At 39.7% G+C, this 23,376-nt stretch overlaps 1 protein-coding gene across 2 annotated transcripts in view; it reads left to right on the top strand.

The window, feature by feature from the left end:
* CHD7 (chromodomain helicase DNA binding protein 7) overlaps window positions 1-23,376 on the top strand; it is a 137,199-nt gene that overhangs the window by 58,601 nt on the left and 55,222 nt on the right. Inside the window, exon 3 of one of the 2 annotated variants that reach the window (XM_074146348.1) lies at window positions 19,014-19,435. In XM_074146348.1, the coding sequence (XP_074002449.1) occupies window positions 19,014-19,435 (422 nt within the window). The remainder of the gene's footprint in view (window positions 1-19,013; window positions 19,436-23,376) is intronic. The other variant, XM_074146349.1, reaches the window with a different exon arrangement.

Here is a 23,376-nt window from a genome sequence, read left to right as displayed (position 1 = left end):
GACTGCTTTTTAGTGGCCTGGGAAAGGTGATTAAGGAGAGCAGGTTTATATGTTAAGCACCAATATGTGGATGGGAAATTTTTAAAGAGAGTTACATCTCCACTACTACAGGCTTACAGATTCAACAATAAAAAAATGGGAAAAAAAATTGACAGAACAGAGGTCTGTGTTGTAACGTAAATCTCTCTTCAGGCAGGATTTGCTCAGGCTGGTGTCTGAAATGTGTAAGGCACAGTGTAGGGACCTCCTGTCCTGGCAAAGTGTATTGGGACCAGTACTGTTTAGTATCCTCATCAGTGACACAGATGGTGGGATTGAGTGCACACTCAGCAAGTTTGCAGATGACACCAAGCTGAGTGGTGCGGTTGACATGCCTGAGGGACAGGATGCCATCCAGAGGGACCTAAACAAGCTAAAGAAGTGGGCCCATGTGAACTTCATGAGGTTCATCCATGTCCTGCACATGGATCAGGGCAACCCCCGGTATCAGTACAGGCTGGGGGATGAAGGGATTGAGAACAGCCCTGCCAAGAAGGACTTGGGGGTGTTGGTGGGTGAGAAGCTCAACTTGAGCCGAAAATGTGTGCTCACAGCCCAGAAAGCCAACCATATCCTGGGCATCAAAAGAAGTGTGGCCAGCAGGTTGAGGGAACTCATTCTCCTCCCTCTACTCTGCTCTGGTGAGACCCCACCTGGAATAGTGTCCAGCTTTGGAGCCCTCAGCTCAGGAAAGACATGAACCTGTTGGAGCAGCTCCAGAGGAGGGCTGGAACACCTCTCCTATGAGAACAGGCTGAGAGACTTGGGGTTGTTCAGCCTGGAGAGGAGATTCCAGGGAGACTTTATTGTGGCCCTTCAGTACTTAAAGGGGGCCTACAGGAAAGATGGGGACAAACTTTTTAATAGGGCCTCTCATGATAGGATAAGGGGTAATGGCTTTAAACTAAAAGAGGGGAGATTTAAACTAGATATAAGGAAGAAATTTTTTTCGATGAGGGTGGTGAAGCACTGGCACAGGTGTTAGGTGCCAGTGAGAGAGGTGGTAGATGCCCCATCCCTTGAAAGATTCAAGGTCAGGTTGGTTGGGGCTCTGAGCAACCTGATGTAGTTGAAGATGTCCCTGCTCGTTGCAGGGGGGTTGGACTAGATGACCTTAAAGGTCCCTTCTGACCCAAGCCATCCTATGATCTCTTCAAGGGGGGAGTCCTGACAGTGCGGATCAAGATGGTGTATCCTCACTCACCTGGAAGCAATGGCTTTTACAGTGTCACCTGTGTTGAAAAGGACATGGAAAGACTGAAGAGAACGTATACTAAAAATGTTCCATTTGCCTATGGATTTGAAGGGAAGCAGGCATAACTGAGCCTTTCTGTGGAGCTGCAAATCTGGTAGTGGAAAGTGACAGCATGAAACCACAGTTACCTGAGTTTTTGACAGGTTAGTATTAGTAAGCCAGCTAGAAAAAGGTGACTTTAGCCTGTGGTACGTACCCTCTGTGTCCGTTAACTTCTTCCATCAGAGAACCTTTGAGTAATTTGAGTCAGTGGGAATACGCTGGCGGGGCAGGCAAACGCGATCACTGTTTCCATTTCAGAGGGTGGAAACGTGCAGCCGGGGGTTACGCAGGCGGCCACAAACCTCCTCCCTCTTCCGCCCCGCGCAGGTCCTGCTCGGCTGCCTGGGGCTCTGAGGGTGCCTGCCTCAGGAGCCCTCCCCTGAGAAGGGTTAACACCCCTTGTTCCTCAGCTCCTGCAGGCTTTCTTGAGTGCCACTTTGACTTCTCCTGGGCATTTGTATGTCCTCAAAAAGGCAAAAAGCCTTTGTGTGTAGTCTTCTGTTCTGTCTTTTAGTATATCCAAAATAGAACCACTGCAGCTTCAGAAAGTAACTTTCTGCATTTAAAGGGCTTTTACTAACTGTTTCTAATTGGATAATCAAAAGTTCTCGTGCAGAACTGTGGGGACTAATAAATAAAATGAATATTAGCAGTGCATATGGATATTTCTACCTTACTTCAGTCCTAGAAAACCACCAGTTTATTTCTTGCAAGTCATAAACACGGATTTATTGAAATCTTGATCAGCATACTTTCCTTTTAACTCGGGAACTATTTTTTGAGTTGTAGTTGCTGAAGAGGTAGATGCTCGTCTTCGTAAGTAAAGCGAAGAAAACATTGGTGTGGGGGACATAATATATATTATACAAGAAAACTTGGGCTGGAAGTAGTTGAAGTATGATCTGCAGGTTGTCTTGCTCTTTGTGAAAAATTGCTTAAGTCTGATGTGCTCACCAGTAGGTGCACAAGATAAAAACCCTTGCTCTTATCCATCTCTTTTTAAGTGTCTCTACACCAGCTTGTACAAACTTACACCAAAATGAAGCACTCCTGTAAACCACCTAATTGCCACAAGGGGTGGGGATGGGAGAAGGGGTTTACGTTGTTAATTAACTGGTCTGGGGAGCTTCAGAGCAGGTTCGGGGCCTTCTGGTCTGCAAGCTCTGGGGTAATTTCTATGGAAAAAGATTCTTTTTTTTTTTAAGGGAAGAATTTATTCTGCCTTAATTTATCCTCATCGATTCAGATCTCTTGTGTTAGGAATATTGTATATAGGAAGCTCCTGAGGAAGAACGAGTCTTCCAACACATCATTGGAAAGAAGTGAAATTTTCTCAGGAGCCTTTCTAGTTGCAGTATTCCTGTTTCAAGTTAAGACACGTGCCCAGCAATTGGGTACCAGCATCTCCTGCTCTAACCCAACTCTTTCCAAATATATCACTCATATTTAAATAATGTAACTGTGTAAATGAACAACTGATGACCAGTAATTTAATTAAATTGCTTACTTCTGCTTTTCTCAAATCTCTTATCATCTAGAGTACCTAAAAATAAAAATGATTTTTGCATTGTTTTGGGAAAATTGTCCAAATTTGGACATAGCTATTGCAAGAATAGCTATGTTGTCCAAATTGGAATAGCTATTGCAAGAGGACACTGAGACTGTGGCATCTTTATTTAAAAAGTAACCCTCTCTGTTTTAAACAGCACTGTTGCATTTTGTATGACAATCATGATGTGAACCAAGACAATTTCTAGTCAAAGAAAGATGTTATAAATACAAAAATTTGAAATCATAGAGGTTTTCCTTAGGATATCTGAGCAGTCACATGCATAGCTATGATAATTTGAGGATGTGAGCAAAGTAAGGCTTATAAAAGAGGTAATACTTAAAGGGTTGTTTTTTTTTTCCTGGCTATATTGGCCAGTGTAAGTATAAAAGCTTTTTGGGTAACCAACCCCTTTTTCCAGGTTTGAAGGTAAAACTTCTGTGACCAGGAGCTTCTCTTGCCAGCCCTATTAGTCTGCTTAATAGAGATTTCCTTCCCTTAGAAAATAAAACATAAATGGTTGTTCTAAGCATATTTAACTCGTTTCTGAACTAACATGTTCAGTGTTTGTCATATTCCAAATTACATTTGTGAAAATAATTTTTTTAATCTATACAATATTTTGCTGTTGCTTTTTACTGTTAACTAGTTGCTAGAAGTAAAGTGATTGTAAAGATTGCCTGGGCCATTGAGTTGAGCCTCCAGCTGTCACGTGTATCATCTTATGAACTACTTTTCATAACCTTATCAAACTTCAATATAAAGAGCACTTGGCTTTTACTCCCAATGCTCCCTCCTTTTTGAAATCCTGACCCAAATCAGATTACTCCGAATGTTGGAACAGGCATCTGACTTTCTATCCAAAATGTATTAGTCACTGGTTTCATACCCAATTTGCTCTGATGCCAGTTTTACCCATTTTAATTCTTTTTATTTCCTGTATTAGGATCTGCCAATGTTTTCATGAATAGCAATCTGTCTAAAGTAAGTAAAATTCCCTTTAGCCTTCTCTGGAGCCCCTGACATAAGAAGTACATGGACCTGTTGGAGCGGGTCCAGCGGTGGGCCACAAAGATGATCAGGGGAACACCTCTCCTATGAGGACAGGCTCAGAGAGTTGGGGTTGTTCAGCCTGGAGAAGAAAAGGCTCCAGGGAGACCTTATAGCGGCCTTCTAGTACCTAAAGGGGGCTACAGGAGAGATGGGGAGGGACTCTTGATCAGGGAGTGGAGCCATAGTTTGAGGGGTAATGGTCTTAAACTGAAAGAGGGGAGATTTAGATTAGATATTAGGAAGAAATTCTTTACTGTGAGGGTGGTGAGACACTTGAACAGGTTGCCCAGAGAAGCTGTGGGTGCCCCATCCCTGGAGGTGTTCAAGGCCAGGCTGGATGGGGCTTTGAGCAACCTGGTCTGGTGGGAGGTGTCCCTGCCCATGGCAGGGGGTTTGGAACTGGATGATCTTTAAAAGGTCCTTTCCAACCCAAACCATTTTATGTTTCCCCTTCAAGATAATCCCTGTCTGTGTCTGAGGTCTAACTGTTATGGATGTGGACAATCAGATCGTGTACAGTATTGTACCATGGGACAAATACTTCAGTGAGTTTACTGGGAGCCGTCTTGAGAGGCACTTTAACATTTCGATTTTCTTTTCCTCATTGTACATCGCACCAGTTGTTTATAGACATCCTATCATTGAGTACAAACTACTGTAGTCTTCAGCTGCATAGTCGGAACTTATTTTATGTAAACATAAATCAATACCAAAAATTGGGGCTAATAACATAGCACAAAAATTAGAAGTGCTGAAGTATTTCAAGTTTGGAAATGCATATGAAATGCTAGTTAAATTTTACACTGGTGGGCTTAATTTCTTTGGTAGCGTTTTGAAGTTGTGAGGTGTCCACAAATTTCCGAGCATCTCATTTCAAACTAAGGATTCTGAGTAAGCGCAAGCTGCTCTACTGCTGCTGGAGTCGCAACTGCGTAATGCTTAAAGGACACCTTCCTTTGCAATAACATTTAAAAATACTAATTCCTCTTACTCATCTGCAATCCTCTTCCCACAGCTTGAGCTCAGGGCTATAATGGAACCTATTACAGGCAAAAGGTCTATGACTCAGCCATTGAGCCATGCAAACTCTTGGCTTCTTTAATTGGCACCATTAAATCTTTAGTAGTTTTTCGCTCATAAAATAGGTATCGTTGGTGTAAAGTGCATCACTGCTGAAGATATATTGTACCTTTTGCCCTCTGATTTGTATGAGTTGATCAACTATAGGTGTTTAAAGGCTGGTTGGTCAGAGAGACTTTTCTAGAATTACTGCTTTTCCTTAACTGTTCAGGAGTGTATCTAAAACAAAATATAAGAAAGCCATCTCACAAGTTATTATGCTTTAAGGTTATTTTCCTTTTCTGTTTAGAGATGAGAGAGGGAAAAGAAAAACCTGCCTTTCCATCATGTTTTGTTTCATTTTCATAGAACTTATTTAACCTCAGAACTAGGTATCTTCTACATGACAGTATGGAAAACATTGATTCTTGAGTATGTAGCCAGGGAAAAAACACATGATTTAGCCGATTATTTTTTTTTTCCTGTTGCAGGGTTTTGGGGTTGGGGTTTGTTGTTTTTTTTTTTTTTTTTTTTTTTTGGTTTTTGGTTTTTTTTTTTAATATATTGGAAAGCAAACATGGAAACAGCTGGGGGGAAGCGGATCAGGTATCAGCAGAGGAAATTTAAACACCACTGTGGAAGTTAGATGTTTGAATACATTAGTATATATTTACAAATATATACTAATGTAAGGAAAAAAAAAAAAGTAGCTTTTAAGTCTTCTTTTGTTGTCTCCCCACATACTTAATACGTGACACCTTAGAGCTTTTAGGTATTTATACTGCTGTAAGCATCAATGCCTCTGAAAGAGGGGTGTGATGAGGACTTCCAGAAAACTTTAATTTTTTGTTACCATCTGCAGAGTCTGCCTTGTTTGTATGAACAGTTGGCAAGAAGTCTTCGGTTGTTATGTTTGTGTATACTTTGTCTGTTGAAAATAAGTATCAAGAAACAAGGAAGTAAGCTATAGAAAATGTTCAGCTATGTAATTTAATACACACATTTTAAGTTGTGTTTACAGAATGATATCAAGGTGCAAAGCTGGAACTTAAGAAGGATCTGAAGTAGGATTGTCCCTACGTGTTCCTTGTGCCTATGAACTAGGACGTAATCTGTGTATGCAACCATGTTTTCTCTGTTCCCTTTCTTCTACTTGCAAAAGATCTTCTGTGATATAAGTAGCTGTTTAATTAGTTGGTTTTTATTATTTGAGGTATGGCCTGATAATTTATTTACTGTATATTTTCCAGTAAACCCTATCTTGAATATCACAGAATCTCATGAAACAAACTGACTCTTCCTACAAACACTGTCTCTCTTCATATCTTGGTAAAGAATGAATAGCTAAATGAACTTTTTTTTATGGTAATTTTAATCATAACAGAGAAAAACCTCAACAACCACTAATTCGTTCATCTTCTAAACTCTCCTGCCATGTGTATTCTCCATTTCACACATGAGAAAACCAAGAGAGGGGGACATGGGGTTGCCTGAGGCCAGAGTGATAGACATGGGATTTAGGGCTGCTTAGTGTGCGTTATGCTGGGCTGTGTCACCCCAAAGCTGAAGCCAGTAGTTATCCAAGTAGGTGCTCTCTTGCAGCCATGGTTGGGCACTTGTCAAGAAGAGGGTTGATGGCAAGTCCTTTGGTGGAGATCCGTGTTAGAAAGAAATGAAATTTAAAAGAAAAAAAAAAAAGCTTTTTGGAAAAAAAATAGAAAAGTATCAGAGAGTTGAGACTGGTGGAAAAAAGGACAGTAAATGATCTTGCCTGATGTTCACTGCTTTCATCACAGACCATCTCCTTGCAGTCTTTCCCTTTTCTGTACTTAAGGTTTCAAGGTAACATGAGCCTTCTCTTCAGGATAATATCGTAGTCATTCAGATCTGATTTAATCTAGGAGTCTGGTTCAGCCTGTACGCTGAGTGAGGCATCAAAGCTGGAGGTAACTAGGGAGGAGTCGGCCTGTGTGTTAGAGACATTAATGTAAATAGTTAAGTAGTAGGAAGTAGAATTTGTTTCACAAGTGACACAACACTCTTTGTTTTCAGTTATTTGAAATACTTAATTTAGACTGCCATTTAAAAAAGAAAAATATGTTTATAGTTTCTAATATTTTTTCTTAGAGTTACAGGGAACTTTACATATTCTTTTCCCAAGACAACAGTATGTGTTTAGTATTCACTTGCAGGGTGACTCGTTTGGTCAACATCTGGAGAAAGCTCTTGAATTTTTGCTGGACGAGAACAGTTTAACATTGGATAAAAATGCATTAGAATAGTCACTCCTACTTATTAGGGACAGCTAATCTAAATAAAAATGGTAATGGGGTTTTGGAGTTTCTTTTTCTCTTCTGATGTTGAACTTCTTTGTGACTAAGGAAATGCCATTTAGAACGTCAAAACAAAATGTGAACTTGTAGATCATTTTAAGTTTTGAATCTCCTGGTACTAAACATTCTCACCTGGACTGTGAGATTGAAACAGCAACCAGTAAAACACATTTGGAGTGGGCATAAACAATAGAGACAGGATGATTGAGCTTCTATGGATATCATCTTATGATATCAGAAAACTTTTACCAAATACAGCCTTTTTGCAGAAGTTCTGAAATTAAACCCTTCTCATCAGAGTAAGTCAACAAACTTAAAGATGAAAAGGCATAAAAATAATGAAAGAAGTTGGTTTACACTGGGTTTAACTTTCATTGCCTCGGCGGTGCCTTATGTATTTTAGAGTGTTAGAAGTCCACGGGAATGGGGAATTCTGTGTGTTTTTAAAAATCTGTAGTAGAAAAGTACTGAGTACAAGTTGTAGCTAGGAAAAGGTACTAGTTCAGGTGAAAAAAACCAGAAAGATTTCATCTTTTGATTGTGGATACGGTGCAACTTCACCTTGCAGAGGGGGCAGATGGCAAGGTAAGAAAAAGAGTAGTGTATTATTTGTCTAGTGGGGTCTGTTGCAAGTCATCCAAATAAAAATATTGATGATGGAGGTGTAGTATCTTTTCTTCTAATGCGTTAAGCTCATTTTTCTTGTGCTAGTACACTCTAGCTGCAAGATACCCTGGTAAAATTGAAAAAATCTTGCTACAAACTGTGGAAGAATTCAGAATGTTTTCTCATTTAATTAAGATACTTACTGATGGTATTGTCAGAGCATCGTGGGACATTAGTTGGGACCTCCTTTCTAGTTACAGGAGTAAAAACTCAGGGGTTCGAGTCCTTTGTTGCAGCTGTTGAAATCTTAAACATCTAAGGCCATTGCCCTTTTCTTGAGCTATTAGAATGTGATATATATTTATACCTTTGGGGAAAACCTGCTCTTTTTTCATGAGGGCTTGCAGATAGGAGAAGTGATAAAGTTGTTGGTAAAGGCTCTTGTGAATTGCATCCTCTTTTCATCAGCCTCGTAATCTGATGCGTGTTTGTCATTAAACTGTTGATTGATACTTTTTTGATATGTGCAAGCTTCTTAAACATGCATGTTTAGCAAGTCTAGAATCTGAGAGGGGAGAACTTTGAAAACAAAAATGCTGGGCTTCTGTTTTCCTACGTATATAAGGGATAGGTTAGGAAAGAGATCATGGAATCATAGAGAAGGTATATCTTAAAGTCATACTCAAGTATTGGAGTAGACACCGTATGCTAACAAACTTTAATTTTCTCAAACTACATTTAAAACCATTTTTCTGGTGGTTGCTATATTTTATATTTTTACGAATGTCAATTGCTGCCCTCATTCATTTCTATAAGAGAGGGCTTGGTGGGTGGCTGAGGTGCCCAGCCTCCCTCCCGAGAGCCGGCTTTCCCCAGGGGTGGGCTAGACCCATTGCAGACCCTTGCACTTGAGTGACCTCAGAAGAGGGGTGGGAGGCTGCCCCAGGACAGGTTTGCACGGTAAAGCAGAGTTTTGGCCTTCCCCTGGTAAGCCACAGAACTGGTTGTGACCGGTGTCTTTCTAAGGCTTCTCGAGGCTGGTAGGGAGCGACTGGAAGATATCCAAGTGCAAAAGAGAGGACGTGATGGTGCACGTACTCAAGTGTGGCACGTAGTTATGGGCATGAAGTGTATAAAGCTGAGTTTGAAGACTTTCTGGCACAGGCATGCTGTGAAAAAAAAAAAAGTAACTTACACACCTGATGGTGCCAAGTAAATAGATTGGGGCAGTGTGCACTTACATCCACACCGCTCCCGTCTGTGCTCATCTCTGCTCCTGGTGTACTTCCTTACTTTATTGCAGTTTGGTCCTTTTGATTTATTGTTAAAGTTGTAAAGCATTTCGTACTGCCCTTACAAGCAACGGACCAGGGCTCGCAGGATGTCCATCAAACAGGTGGTATTTCTGAAGCTCGTATTTATTTGATCCTTAGGCGCTGCAGAGCAGGCAGAAGAAATAAAAAATTTCCTGGCCTGCTAGCCTTCGGCTGCATCTGGTTTAAAAAAAAAAAAAAAAAGGGCAACAAAACATGCTGATTTTCTTGCTATTGTTCTCCCATCCTTAGATTGAAGTGCACTTTATTTGATGTAAAGTATAAGAAGATAAAGTGTAATTTACCTGAATTAAGATAAAACATACTTTATTAAAGATTTTGGAAATCAAAAAGAAGTATCACTTCTGAATTTACATATAAACTTATATTTTTACGTTTTTAATCGTATGTATCTGTTATATAATATACATATATGTCTTATTACCTCACACCACATATATTTACAAATATAGTTTGTTAAATAAGTTTTCCTGCTAACTCTTTTGGGGATTAGAGAGGGGGGAAAAAAAAGTACCAGAATAGAAACACTTTCGCTGTTGTGGCCTGTAATGCTGTTGCTGTTGCTGCTACTTGCAGCGGTGAAAGCACAGGCAGAACTTTTTTGATTGTCTGTGGTCAGAAGCAGCATCTGCACCGTGTGCTGGGCTTTGATTTTTCTTCTTAGTCATAGACCTTATGCCGTTTGCTCTGTGTCGCTGTGGTTTAGATTTGATAACAGTAGAGAAACATATTGATAAAAGTAGATATGAGCTTCTTCAGGTTCCTCTTAAAATGGTTCTCTGACTTACTTTAAGTAGAAAAACAAAATTGTAGGGGACATTCATGTCTTTAATTACTACGGGGGGGCTGACAGCGAGTCAATCAGGACTGTTTGGTTTTCTGGGTAGGGGACAGCGTGTTAAGTGGAAATCATGGGGTGTACCAGAGAGTCATTAGCCTGTGGTGATGGCAATACAGTGTGATGTAGGAACAGGTTACCCCTCAGAGAGGATGGATATCTACATATTTGTCATTCAGTAACTAAGTGGGGTGAATTCTGGTGGCGGAGAGAGTAGGCTATGAGTGCAGGGCAGTCTGCTTCCCCTCTTCCCTCAGAACCTTGGATTTCAAAGCATGGATGTTCGCATTTTACTATTTTGGAGGAACTGCTTTGCTCTCACAGTGGAGCTGAAGGGCTGTGGGGAACATGGAGGCAAGCCCAAGAGCAACAACTGAGCCAGTATATATGCTAAAATCTTAGGTTACTTTTTATAAAGCTTCTGTATTTAATAATAGCGGTTTCAGTATTACTGTTTTGGTTGAATATGTGAAGGTGTTTCCTTCCCTGTATCCCCTTTCATGGAGAAGTTGAAGTGTTGTACTAGGTCACCTGGAAATCGTTTCATCATGTTCTTACCTTACTGTGTGACTTCTCTATCTTGCCTGGAGATGTGCGGCCACCACCTTGTTTTAGAGGGATTGGAAAAGACTGCTGGTAGACCTCCTGTATATTCTCTAATCCAAGGAATTCTCTCGCAAGCACTAGGTATCTTGATGGCCGTGCTTGGGCGTAACTTCACAGATGTAACTTCACAAAGAAGATACCCACATTTTTAAATACAGGTTCTATTTAGCAGAAGTGAGGTGTTAAGAAAAAGATGCTTGTGGGCCATTTTACAGTGGAACTCTTGCTGGTTTGCCTTTTTCCCATCTGTGGTATGGACTGCAAAGCATAAACTCTGCAAAACTGTTGTGATAGAACTCATGTTGGTGTGTTTCTGGTATGTCTACTGCTTGGTAATGGAGCGTACACAGAAGCGAGGTTTCCTTTGACCGTGGCTGTGCAGGGAAGGCAGGCTTGAGGTTAGATGAATTCTTAACACGAGCAATATGGCTTTTGCCAGTAGAGTTTGGTCCCTAATTGTCCTACCCTTTCTACGTGTCTCTACAGATAGAGCTAGTAAAAAATTGCCAAAATCGTGAGTCCTTGGCCGTTCTACATGGTGATGATGGAGAGTGGAGAGCCTGGCTACTGGTGTGTAATATTTAGGACCTGCCCTGCTTGCATTAGGAACAATCCTACACTGCCGTCTAAGCCAGTATATATGACAAAGTAATCTGTGGCAAAAAAAAAAAAAAAGTATTAATAAAATGTTTGTCTTGTGGAGCACCACATCAGCAGTTATATACAATCCATGGGGTAGCTATTGCAGTTTCTTACGTGGAAAGCTAATTTGGAGCATACACTCTTCATTATCGTAGGGGTGGCGGTTGTCTCTGAGATTGTCTGATGAACATTGATGTTTCTGATCGATGGGCAGCAACATAGAGCTCCCTTTTGGCACAAGTTAGTTGTTTTTGAGCTGTGAATAAAACCCACCAGCGTTCCTTGCACTGGCTGATACTCCATAGGCTTAACAATATCTCTTACTTTATGTGAGCATGAAACAGTGTTGCTACAAATGATTACTGTAAAATATAATGGGATGTTTGCTTTTTGGATAGCCACATTAGTATCATTCATATTTTGTAGTCTGTGTTACTACATGGGGTACATGACCAGAAAATAAATAATTCTAATGCCGTAGCTGTGCCGAGACTCAATTAAGGAGCTCTGTATTTTTGTGTAGAATGTTTTTATTCTTCCATGGACAGTAGTTGGGTGATATTTTTCAGCTCCACCAAATCAGCAATGAGTGTACTTCTGCAGTGGTGGCTGAGGGCATTAAGATTGGGTTTAGTCACTTCCACTCCACTCTTAAGATGCTGCTGGCAGCAAAATTCTAGTTGTTTTGATTCAGAGTTTTTTTGGAAAACTTTGGATCAGCGAGTTTTAACTTTCTCATAGTTGTGCCTGTTTTTTAAAGATGGTCTCCATTAGTAGTAGCAGAGCAGGAAGACTTAGCATAGTCTCAGAATATTCCATTCCATTCTGTTGACTTGCTCAAGAAATAAAACGGTATTGCAATAGCACTGCACTAAACCATGAACTTTTTTCATTCAAAGTGATTTATAATTGTCAAGTGATGTCTTGCTAAGAAGGTATTAATGGAACTTCTGTTTTCCATATGTTTTCATCTGTTTTTTAGAAGTATGGCAAGAGATTTAGCAAACTACAAGATTCCTGTCAAGTCTGTTTGCAAAATAGACTACTTTTATTCTCATCTGCTGTGATACCTTTCCCTTTATTACAGAGAAAATCACTGACAAGACTTGTTAGTTTATAAATGCAAGTTGTCACTTTGGAACTATGATTTTTTTAGAGGGGTTTCTGAAGTGCTAAGATACGAGTTTTTCCTAAACAGCATCCTATTGGCCAAAATATTTTAAGGTAATAGTAAGGATTTTCATATAGGAAAGTAAAAAAGACGTATACACCTTCAGTTCAAGGCATTAGTTTCACAGAAAAGGGAAGGGATCATCATGCACAATAAAGGAGAAGAAACTGATCGATAAAACAGATTTTTGAAAAGAATTATGGGTGTGAACATAGTCTTGGGGATGTTTCTGGACTTTAGCTATTATAGGAAAAAAGTACTGTACAGCTGTACTGTTGTTGCATGTAGGTACTGGTATTTGTTTGCGATTTCAGACATGGTTTTGATTCCTGTTTACTCTGGAGTTTTTCCTGATTTGTGAGCTTTTTAGACATTGTCTGTCTGCAGAGTATGTACGTTGGTCTAGAAAAGCCACAGTGTGCTTCAGATGGAGGGAGCACCAAGGCAGGCCTGATGCTGAAAGTGTTGATGAGACAAGTTGAGAATTGCAGGGACAAAGCAATGTATAGAGACATGACGTGGAAATTTTCCAAGTGATTTGTTTGGAGGATAGTCGAGATGAGTAGTCGGCTCAAAATAATCCGGAGGGATGATGCATCCTTTCATTAACCTTTGAAAGGAAGAATTGTGGAGCAATTTCTACCTGTGATGGCTTTTAACACCTTGGGGACTGTGCTATCGGGAAGGGTACAAATTCAAAACGAGTGATCTCTCCAGCAGTAGGTAGAGCTGCTTCCAGAAGCGATGCTGTAGTTCGTCTTCTGTTTTAAAACAACTTTCTTTGCTCGCAAGTTGCTGTTTTAACTTTTCAAAGTGAAGGTGATAATTTAACAGGGCTGCAAATGAGAATATTCGGTAATGATTTACCTAACGTGAAATTATCCATTGTATAGATATCATATTGGAGAGGTTTGGAATTTGGAGCCGGGGGAACTGACTGAGCACAGCTCGAAGTTGCTGTTACACAACTTAGTTCATAAACCAAAGTTCAAGAAAATTTAAATAAAGTGCGGTTACAGTAGATCTTTTTCAAAATACGGAAAAGACCAGGGAGTCTGGAAATACCCGTGAGGGAAATGAAAGTAGTCCTGGTAAAAAGGAGGGGTTTTTTTTTTGGGTTGGTGCTGATGTTTAAATTTCACGAAGTTAGCTGAGTCACGGTGCATACTTCGCTGCTCTTGCTTCATACTTCTTAAAGCTCAATATTGGCTCAAGCTGCTGCTCCGCTGGGGAAGCGACGCTCGGCTCCTTTCGGTGCTTAAATACAGTTGATTGTGGTTCAATCCTTGTTCAAGCAACAGAAAGATTCTCCTCCTTAACCTCCCTCCCGGCCACTAACCCTGGCTGGATTAATCCTACATCCTGTCCATCTTGCTACTTTATGTAACAGGCCTGGTTTGAGACATCTATCTGCGCTTTGGGCTGCCGAGAATGAGCTTAGCTCCAAACGTGTAAGCAGCTGTGAAAGGCAGGCGGCTCCGGTTTTCGTTTTTTCAGACCTTGGGGATACATGCTTGGAAGTTTAAAAAATAAGTTTGAATTCCAGAAACGTGAGATTTTTTTGCACTCCAGAAACAATTTCTCAAATAGTGCTTTCATTTATTATTTACTCTGATATTATTGGCTTTTATTGATAATGCAAATGCATATTACCCTCCTGGGTAACCTGTTGAGCTGCAAATTATTTGAACTCCTCCGAGTTCCTGAAGAAGATTTCTAGTTTGCCCTAATAAGCTGCGATCTTTAGGAGCGTCCTGCCTTGTGATGTTGCATGTTAATAGCATTGATTAACTGTCAAGCAGTGGGAATTGAAAGAGGAATTGTCCATTGTAAAATTAAATGGTATTACTGAAGGCTGTACCGTGCTGCTGGTTCGGGAGGTGACCAGCCCCAGTAGTCGGTGGTAGGAGTATTAATGGGAGCTCCAGGTTTTTTCGCATGATTAAAACAGGCCATCTGTTCTTTGTTAAATGTTTACAAAAACAGCTTTTCTCTAAAAGATTTAAAGAGATGTGGGTCCAGTAAACACACCAATATTCTTAAGCACCTTTTTCACCTTATTTCAAATAATAGCAAAAATAATTCTGCTGCAATATCAAATAGGATTAATACCTATTTGTGTTTAATCTTCATTGGTTTCCTTCCTGTGGAAGATTAAATTCGGTATCAACATACTAAATTATGGCTTTGTTATTACTAAAAGCAGCAGGAGAAGTGATTTCTCTGAACTATGCAGATAAATTTTTCAATCTTTTGGTAAAAACTTGTAATATACATATTTTTTTAACAAATGGCAACCTGATCTAGTAGAAGACGTCCTTCCTCATTGCAGGGGGGGTTTGGACTAGATGACCTTTAAAGGCCCCTTCCAACCCAAACCATTCTATGATTATAAGTATGCAGATAAATTTTTTGATCTTTTGGTAAAAACTTGTAATACACATTTTCTAATTTTCAAAATGGAAAATGGGGTTCTTTCATTAGAAATTGTGACCCTGTAACTAGAAATAATCCTTTGTAGATTTAAAGAAGTAGAGCTATTTGAAATAATTCCCCGTGGTAGGTTTACACTAATATTTATTAGTGAAAGCCTGTTCTTTCTTGTTTCCCCTCTTAAGAAAGAGCAGACAACTGGTTTTGGGATAAGAAAGTGCATCTTTCAAGCTGCTTTCCATCTCCTCTCCTCGCTAGATTTGTGCTGCTCCTACACAGCTTCACACTAGGGAGCAATGTGGGGTTGTCAGTTAGGGATAAACCGTTTTAGCATATTGCAAAAGTGTAGGCACAGACTTCCTAGAAAAACTAAGTTAATCTCACCCATTTCTTTGAAAGAGTGCTACAATTTAAAAGATCACGTATAAGTGAATTGCAAAACGTGCCAAACTGCAAAGGGAGTGGCATATGGCAAAAAGGAATGTGTTTTCAGGTAATAGGAGATAAAAACCAAAGCCTAATTAAGGCAGAGTTGGCTTTTTGTAGCTTAATGTTTTGGGGATTGTGAATGATATGAAACGAAACCACAGTATTTTAATTTGCATGCTAGATGATGCACATGACTTGGTACTCTAAAAAAAAGGCAGTAAGGTTGTAGGGGTTTCTTTTTTTTTAATATTTGTTTCATGCATAACGTTTAAGTCTCATGTTGTTTTAGAGTGTGAGAATGACTCTCGTGGAGAGGTAAGTGTTTTGAGGTAGTAAGAATCTGAATTTTCATAGGATGCCATCTTCCAGAGTGAGTTTCTGAGTACTCCAGTGTGGAAACAAATCACTGCCATTCTCAGTGCTTCACCTTCTGGCCAGACCTTACATTAAAGCTACAAATGTCAAATCATGAGGGGCTGACGTTGCTGTTGTGGAGGGTTGGAAAGCTGTCTGCCTTATGTTCACATTTGCTGTGCTGAAAATTGTTGTTCAGACTTCTAAAACAAACAAGCAAACAAACCAAAAAAAAAAAAAAAAACAAAAGAAAACCAAAAAAACCCCACAAATCTTATAAAGGAGACAAGGATTAATTTTTTGAATTAGATTAAAAAGGTAATAAGAATACTCAAGCATGTATAAAACTTCCCATTGATTTCAGTGACACAGTCATGTCACTAATGAAGGTTCAACCTTGAAAATTTTATAGACTTAAATTTGCATGGCATTACTGGATTTCTCGTGGTTTTTAATATTTGTTGGCTTGGGTGTTTCACATGCTTAAGAGGAAGAAAAAGAAATTAAGCTACCAATTGTGATTTGTTTTAGAAGGTTGTGCCTTACACATAAGCTTTTAGATAGTTGTAAAAGTCTCTCTTAATATGGCAAACAAATACTGAAGTGCCAAACACAAGGTACTTGCTCAATGCAAATTTTACAAATAACGGAAAGAAAAACTTAGATTTCTTTTATGTTAGACACAGCAAGTGAACAGTATTTAAAAAGAGGACTGAGTATTGTGGTGGACAGCTTGGTAAAGACATTGTTGAAACTTGCACTCGAGATCTCTGAAAAATGTAGTATGCACGAGATATGAAATAGCAGATAATATAGAAATATATTGACTACCTTGGGAAAACGTAGGTTAAAAATACTGCTCTGAAAACCTATGGATAAGAAGTACCTCAGGTGATCTGTGTAATATTCCTATGTTTTTCCACCTAAAAATGTTAGACAGTACAAGTAACGGTCTGAGGTACAGAGACGACAGTTTTGTTCTGTGTCACAGAACAAATCGGAGGAGATGTTCAATTCAGTCAAACAAATTCAAAACCAGTTAGAAGATTTTAAAATACCTGTATTTTGTGTGATGTATAATTGGGACAGGAAAACTCATTGGCACCACTAACTCCCTGGGATCATCGTTTTCTATTGTTTTCTATCACAGAATGATATGGGGTTGGAAGGGACTTCTGGAGATCATCTAGTCCAACCCACCTGCCAAAGCAGGTCCGCCTAAAGCACGTTGCACAGGATTCTATACACATTCTATACACATTCATATACATATTCTATACACATATCCAGTCTTTGTGAACATCCCAGCGTGAAGATATGTAAGCATTATGGTGACCGCAGATTTCTAGAGGAGGTCTTGGTTCATACTTCAGAATGCCTGACATAAGACTGCCTTGAGGTGGGGCTGATTGATGTGGTGCTAATGCTCTGTGTGCATCAGGTTTGCGTTAGAGCTGAGTTTCCACTGCAACTAAGACTCTGATGAACAAAAAAGTGCATTAATAAACAGGTGGAGGAAAGAAACATGCAGAAGTCATTCTGGAAGTTCTTGGTTTCAGAACGTGGGTAGATCCAGATCTTTGGTCCGGCATTCAGGCCTTCCCTCTTGTCCTGGAGTCTCTTCCATGAAGAACTGTAGTGTCTGCCTTACACTGTTCAAACCTCTCCCAAACAGTAATAAAAGAGTTGTCTTCACTTCTTGACAGCCTTGCTCCTTCTGCTGCTTGGGTAGCTTCTGGGTGTGTGAGTGTTTTCAGGGCACTGTGAAAAAATCCTGTAAATAGTTAGGACTGCACTGGTTCAGTTTGTTTACATTCAGAAAACTATATTAATATAATTGAGAAAATGTACATGCATTCACTTGCTCGTGTGATGATACTAAGAATTTTATTTCCTCAGTCTTAAATGCATTGTTGTTTTAGATCCAGGTGGCTAAAATGTATGTCTGTGTATGCCCATCCGTTCTCCTTATGCTCAGGGGCTGGGTTTGTAGTCACTCGTTTGCACGCTTGCCACTCTTAAGTAAGTGCAGTTTGAATAAAAAGTGGAGAAAAGGAAACATGAATAACATTACAGACAGTTGCACAGGCACTGCAGTTCCTGGAAATAGAATTCTGATTTGCTATAAACCTTTCTTTTCCCCAGTTCAATGGCTCAAACGCCTCAAATGTACACGGCTACCTCTGCCACCTAGAATCTCCCGACTTAATTTTTGGGGAAGAGAAAAGGAGGACAAACAGAGAAAGAGGATGGGAAAATGATCTGACTGTATATGCAGTTGCAGGAAAGGCATTGGTACGGTGTTGTGCTACTACTTTTCTTTCTGAAAAGTGCTGTTCTGCATTTCTAACGATGAGCAGGCAGTGGGGAGAAGCAGGTTGGACTTTGCTACTCTGCAAAGTCATGGTAGAGCTTAGATGGTTTTTCATTGCAGACTCGTGGATCTTTGTGTAGAACAGAACCATTCAGAGGAAGAGAGTTGCAAATATATCCAACATGTTTAGTCCAGGCACTTGACATTTGTGTAATTATACATAGGTTTTCATGTACTTTATAAGTCTGGTGCAAACCTGATACGCTATGCAGACTTTGAAATAGGATGTTTTTGCAGGTTTGCAAACACTTAAGGTAGTTCTCTCTCTCCAATCTCTATCAGGAACAAATCTGTTTCAATTACAAGTAGGGAGCTGTGGATGTTTGACATAAAATGTAATATTATATTACCTTTTAAAGTGGCTTAATCCTTCAGGCACTGATCAAAATACCTCCTGTCACAGCTGAACTAATGTAAATTGCCTTGATTAATTTTTTATAAATACAGCCTGTGAATATACTTTATTTTACTTTGCACGTCTAGAAACAAACTTTAACAATTTTTTTCCCAGAGGACAAAATTTCAATGCAACTGAATAATTTGTAACAGGTTATTCATTCTACTAACAACTATTTTGAAATATCTGAAATAGCAATTGCTTTCCTTCTGCATCTAAATGTTGAAGACTATATAAGTATTTTCTCTACTTTCAGTTTGTATACAAGCTTTAGAATAATTTTACCCTTGCTATATCAAGAATTTCTGGTCATGTGGCTACTCTTTTAACTGCAGAAGGCTTTGGGTTTTAATGTTTTATTGTACAATGTTTCAGATATACTACTGGGTTAATCTTCTGCTTAGTATTTTCTCCCTCTGTAGCCTCTTGCTCCAAAAGAGCAAAGTGTTAGAAATCAAAGTCGCGAATCTACAATTTTATTTCTATTTGTCTCTCTCAGCATTCTCCGTCGGAACCCTTTTTAGAGAAACCAGTGCCGGATATGACTCAGGTTAGTGGACCGAATTCCCAGCTAGTGAAAAGCGATGATTATCTGCCATCAATTGAGCCGCAGCCACAGCAAAAGAAAAAGAAAAAGAAAAACAATCACATTGCTGCAGAAGGTCCCAGTAAAGGTTTTGGTAAAGAAGACTTTCCTGGGGGACTTGACAGCCAGAATCTAAGCAGAAACTCGGTGGATTGCTCTCAAGAAGAGAAGAAGAAAAAGAAAAAGCCCAAGGCAAAAAAAGAACTGAAGGATCCTAAAGAACCCAAGGAAAAGAAGGAACCCAAGACCCCCAAAGTCCCTAAGACCCCTAAAGAGCCAAAGGAAAAGAAAGCAAAAAATACCACGCCAAAACCCAAGACCAGCAAAAAGGCTAGGTAAGTCAGGAAACTTCTATATGCGATCAGAGAAAAACAGTGTGTTTGTGGGATTTCTACAGCATCTGTGCTAAATGGCGTGGGTGGAGAGGAAATCTTGTTTTGTCGTTTGCCTTCTACCATCTACAACGTGTTTTTGAGGAACTTGGGTGCATGTCTCTTGTTTGGCTTTCCTGTTTATGGCTTCACAGTTATTTTAAACAAGCGGGAAAGGCAGAAGTTTAATTCTTTTCAAGGCATAAAAATTTCTGGATGTGTTAGATTTCAAAAGTAACTCTTTTTCTTCTAATGCTCACCTGCCTTCTTGTGTGGTTTGTGTATTAAGAAATTAAATAGCTTCAACATTAGTGTAGGTTTGACCAAATCCAGAGATGAAAGCTTAGAGTAAAAAGGTTTGATGACTTTTTTCTCTATTCAGAGGTTAGGCAGTTAGCGTTGTTACAAGTTGTACAGTCCTTACAGACACTATTTTATACTGATACAACCCATGGGCTATAAGCTCTGCTGTTAAAAAGGCATTTTTATATGGATATTGATGTGTCCTCGCTGTAGGGATTATATTCATTTTGCTGTTTCATGTAAAGACAATTTTCCTAGCAGAAAATCTTTGTGGGTAGACCAGATGCTTCAACCCTGTTTCTTAACTGTTTTCACTCAGCATCGTGTCCCTTTATCAGGATAGGCTTAAAAATGCTACAGAGTAGTATGAGAAATGTGTAATGGCAGTTTGTTCTGAGTAAATACGTCATAGATAATAACAGAGATTCTTTCCTTACCCTTCAACTCCCTAAACACCATGATTATAAATGCCTACTTGAAAGAAAACTGAGAGGAAAAAGACATTAAAGCTCAATTTTTTTTTCATTTGTACCTAGAATTTCTTACAACTGTTCTGAATTTGTTCCAAACATCTGAATCTGTTTTTCAAGATGTGGCTAGCGTTATAAAATATAACTTCCAGATGGAAGCACAGCCAGACTTGGTTAATCCAAATCAGTTTGCAAAATCCATTTGTATTAGGGTTTAAAAATTGCAGTTAATGAATCAGCTTTGCATACGTTCTACGAGACTGACTGTTGGTTAGGTTTGATACAGCTGTATGGCTAAATGAGGCATGGACAGTAAGATGTTACTTTTTCCTTTAGCAAGAAAAAGAAATTTCTGTATTAGCAGAGGTGATGTTTCTTGTAGAATTTATAAACACTGGCTTGTAAAATCAAATGTTGTCCTGAACAGGTTATTTTAACTGTTCGATAAATTACTGTTGAGCAGCCTGTCCCTATAGCAGAAGTTACTTTGGCTGTGTTCCAGACTGTCCTAAGGATAGGGTTTACATATGTAGCAATTTGCAGCTTAGAAAAACTCTTGAAGTTACATATCTCTCAGTATGTGTTTTTGAAACCAAAATACTATATCAGCTAAAACAACCTTTTTGTCCCGTTTCCCTATACTCATAGGTTTAAAGGCTGACCAAGCCGTATTGTGTGGTGTTGAGCAGATCCCAGCAGTTTCTGCCACTGAGAAGTAAAAAAGCTTTTACTGCAGGACTTCTCAATTGGTGCAGTTTTACAAGGTTTTGACTTCAATGAAGTTTCATTTAATAAGTAATGGTTAGAAGGAGTCTGCCTCAAAACCATGCATGGGTTTCTGTGGCTGTGCTGGACATCAGACCTCAGCTGCTCTGTCCTGTCCATTCAATCCTAGTCTCTCTTTGCACGTCTTCTCTAAATCTTGGGACGTGCCACGCAGGAGCAGTGTTCAAGGAGCTTCATGCTTCAAGCATGCTTCAAGGAGCAGTGTTTCCTTTGAAGGAAAAAATCACAGCTTTCTTAGTTGTATTTGTACAAGAGTCTTTATCTTCCTTCCCATGCAATGACTCTTGTCCCTGCTAGATGACTTACAGTATCGTAGTAAGTACTAAGCCCTGTTGTTTTACCTGTGAGAGAAATGTTTGGAGCAGCATTAAGAGCATTTGCTGTTCTTTATGTTTGCTTAGGGGTGTGGAGAGAGTCCTACTTTTTCCATAATGGGCTTGTGTGTCTCTTCCCGAATGCCTTCTTGAAAACAAGGTTGTTCCATTTTGTGGTCTTGTCAGCTTCAGTGTCAGACTTCGTTGAAGAACTCTTGAGACTGTGTTGGGATGCTGTGTTGCCAAAGAGTTTTAAATCGGTGAAAGAAATTTGCTTACTTTGGCAATATCACAGACTGGGGAGCCTGTCCAGTGACAAGATCTTTGAATCAAGGTTTTAAATAAATCAACAGTCCAAACATTTAATCATCTGAGCCACAGTATTTCAGCAGCACTAACTCTGGAAAGGAAATATTACAGTAGCTGAGATGATTGAGATTAATGTAAATTAATATAGATTATGGATGATTATATAGAAGTAAAATATTTTGACAAAGTTAGTATCTGGCATGTGTTTACTACTACTTTCTTATATTGCTCACTATCTTGCTTCTAAGCGTTGAAAAGGTAACTGATTTCTAGATTTCTAAATGCTGTGCAAAACTAACGGTTTTCATTCCTGAATAAGCTGATCAGTTTTAATAGTAGAGTTTTGCACTCAGGTAAAATTCAGGTAAATAAAGTCATAAGACATAGGAAATGTATTTATTGAAGAGCAGGTTTTTTGGATACAGCATAACAAGCCCTTGAGAGTTAATTTTGACACAGGCTGTATTACAGTATGCAAATGGATGAAAAAATCTCATATTTTAAGTATCTTAACCATTTTGTAACTTAATATAGCTCATGATTTAACCCTCGGTTCCAATTTTGACTAACAGTATTAACCTTTTATTAAACAAACAATGGCAAAACCCCAGAAACTTTATCCTTCACATATCTTCTATCTTTGGTGTAAGTTGTGACAAAACGAGCAGCCTGTCTCACTGAAACGCACCTTCATGTGAGGGACAACAGGCAGATTGGAGAATGGAAGAAGCTGATTAATTTCATGCTTGTTTGAATTCCGTGTCCCATGGCAGCTTAGTAAGAAAGAAAACACCCAAATGGGCTGCTAGGACATTATAGTGCATAGTTGGTGATTTTAAAAGAAAGACCACGCATTAATATTGTGTTAGTACACTTGTAACGGATATCAGCCCAATCCTGCCAATACAGAAAGACAAATATAGTGGTGGCTGGAAAAAAACGTTTGCAAAACAAATCAATTGTGGACAAAACTAGTTGGGTTTGAAAGCAAAATGTAGGTATACCTAAGATTGCAAATGAAGGTTTTAATTAAATACATGTGTGGGTGCTGAGTATTATGTGGGCTCTTAATGTTACAGAGCTAGCTACAGGCACATGCAAAGCAGGCAGTTTTTTCCAAAAGTAGATGGACAGGGAAAGGCAAGTAGTCCTACTGAATTGCAAAGTCATGGCTCAGATGTCTGTTCCTCCTGTGCCTGTCCCTGGAGGAGATGAGGACCACCTGTTTGAGAAGATCACGCTGCAGCACAGCTGATATCTGTCCTGCTGCTTCCTATGAAACCCTAGAGAGTGGCCACTGATTATGGTGGGAGAAGCGGTAACTATTTGCGAGGGCCAAATGGCAGCTCTTTTTAGGACCTCGTCCCTCCTTCTGTCTCCTCAAAGCAATGTGCTGTGCATTGTAGGGCTGCTCATACCTGCTTCCTCCCCTCCCTGTGGCAGGGGAAACTCTTCGTCCTTCCCACACATACGGCAGCAGCCTGGGATGCAGGGCAGGGCAAGTGGGTTGCTGCTCGCAAGGGGAGTGCTGAGCATGAGCATAATTACCTCTTGTTGAGGGAGGTGGAGACGGGCTTTTTTGGCGCAGAGATTCGCTGTTTGTTGTATCGGAAAGGGGATGGCTCCAGGCTGCGGAAGCGGGAAGAGGCTGCTGCGCGGGGGAGCAGTGCGGGCAGAGGGACGCAGCACCCTGGGGAGCTGGAGGACAGGAAGAGAGGTCCCG

The sequence above is a fragment of the Numenius arquata genome, chromosome 4 (assembly GCF_964106895.1).
Source record: "Numenius arquata chromosome 4, bNumArq3.hap1.1, whole genome shotgun sequence".
In the NCBI taxonomy this organism is placed as follows: Eukaryota; Metazoa; Chordata; class Aves; order Charadriiformes; family Scolopacidae; genus Numenius; species Numenius arquata.
Note: the sequence above shows the minus strand (reverse complement) of the source record. Positions and strands in the feature narration are given on the sequence as shown.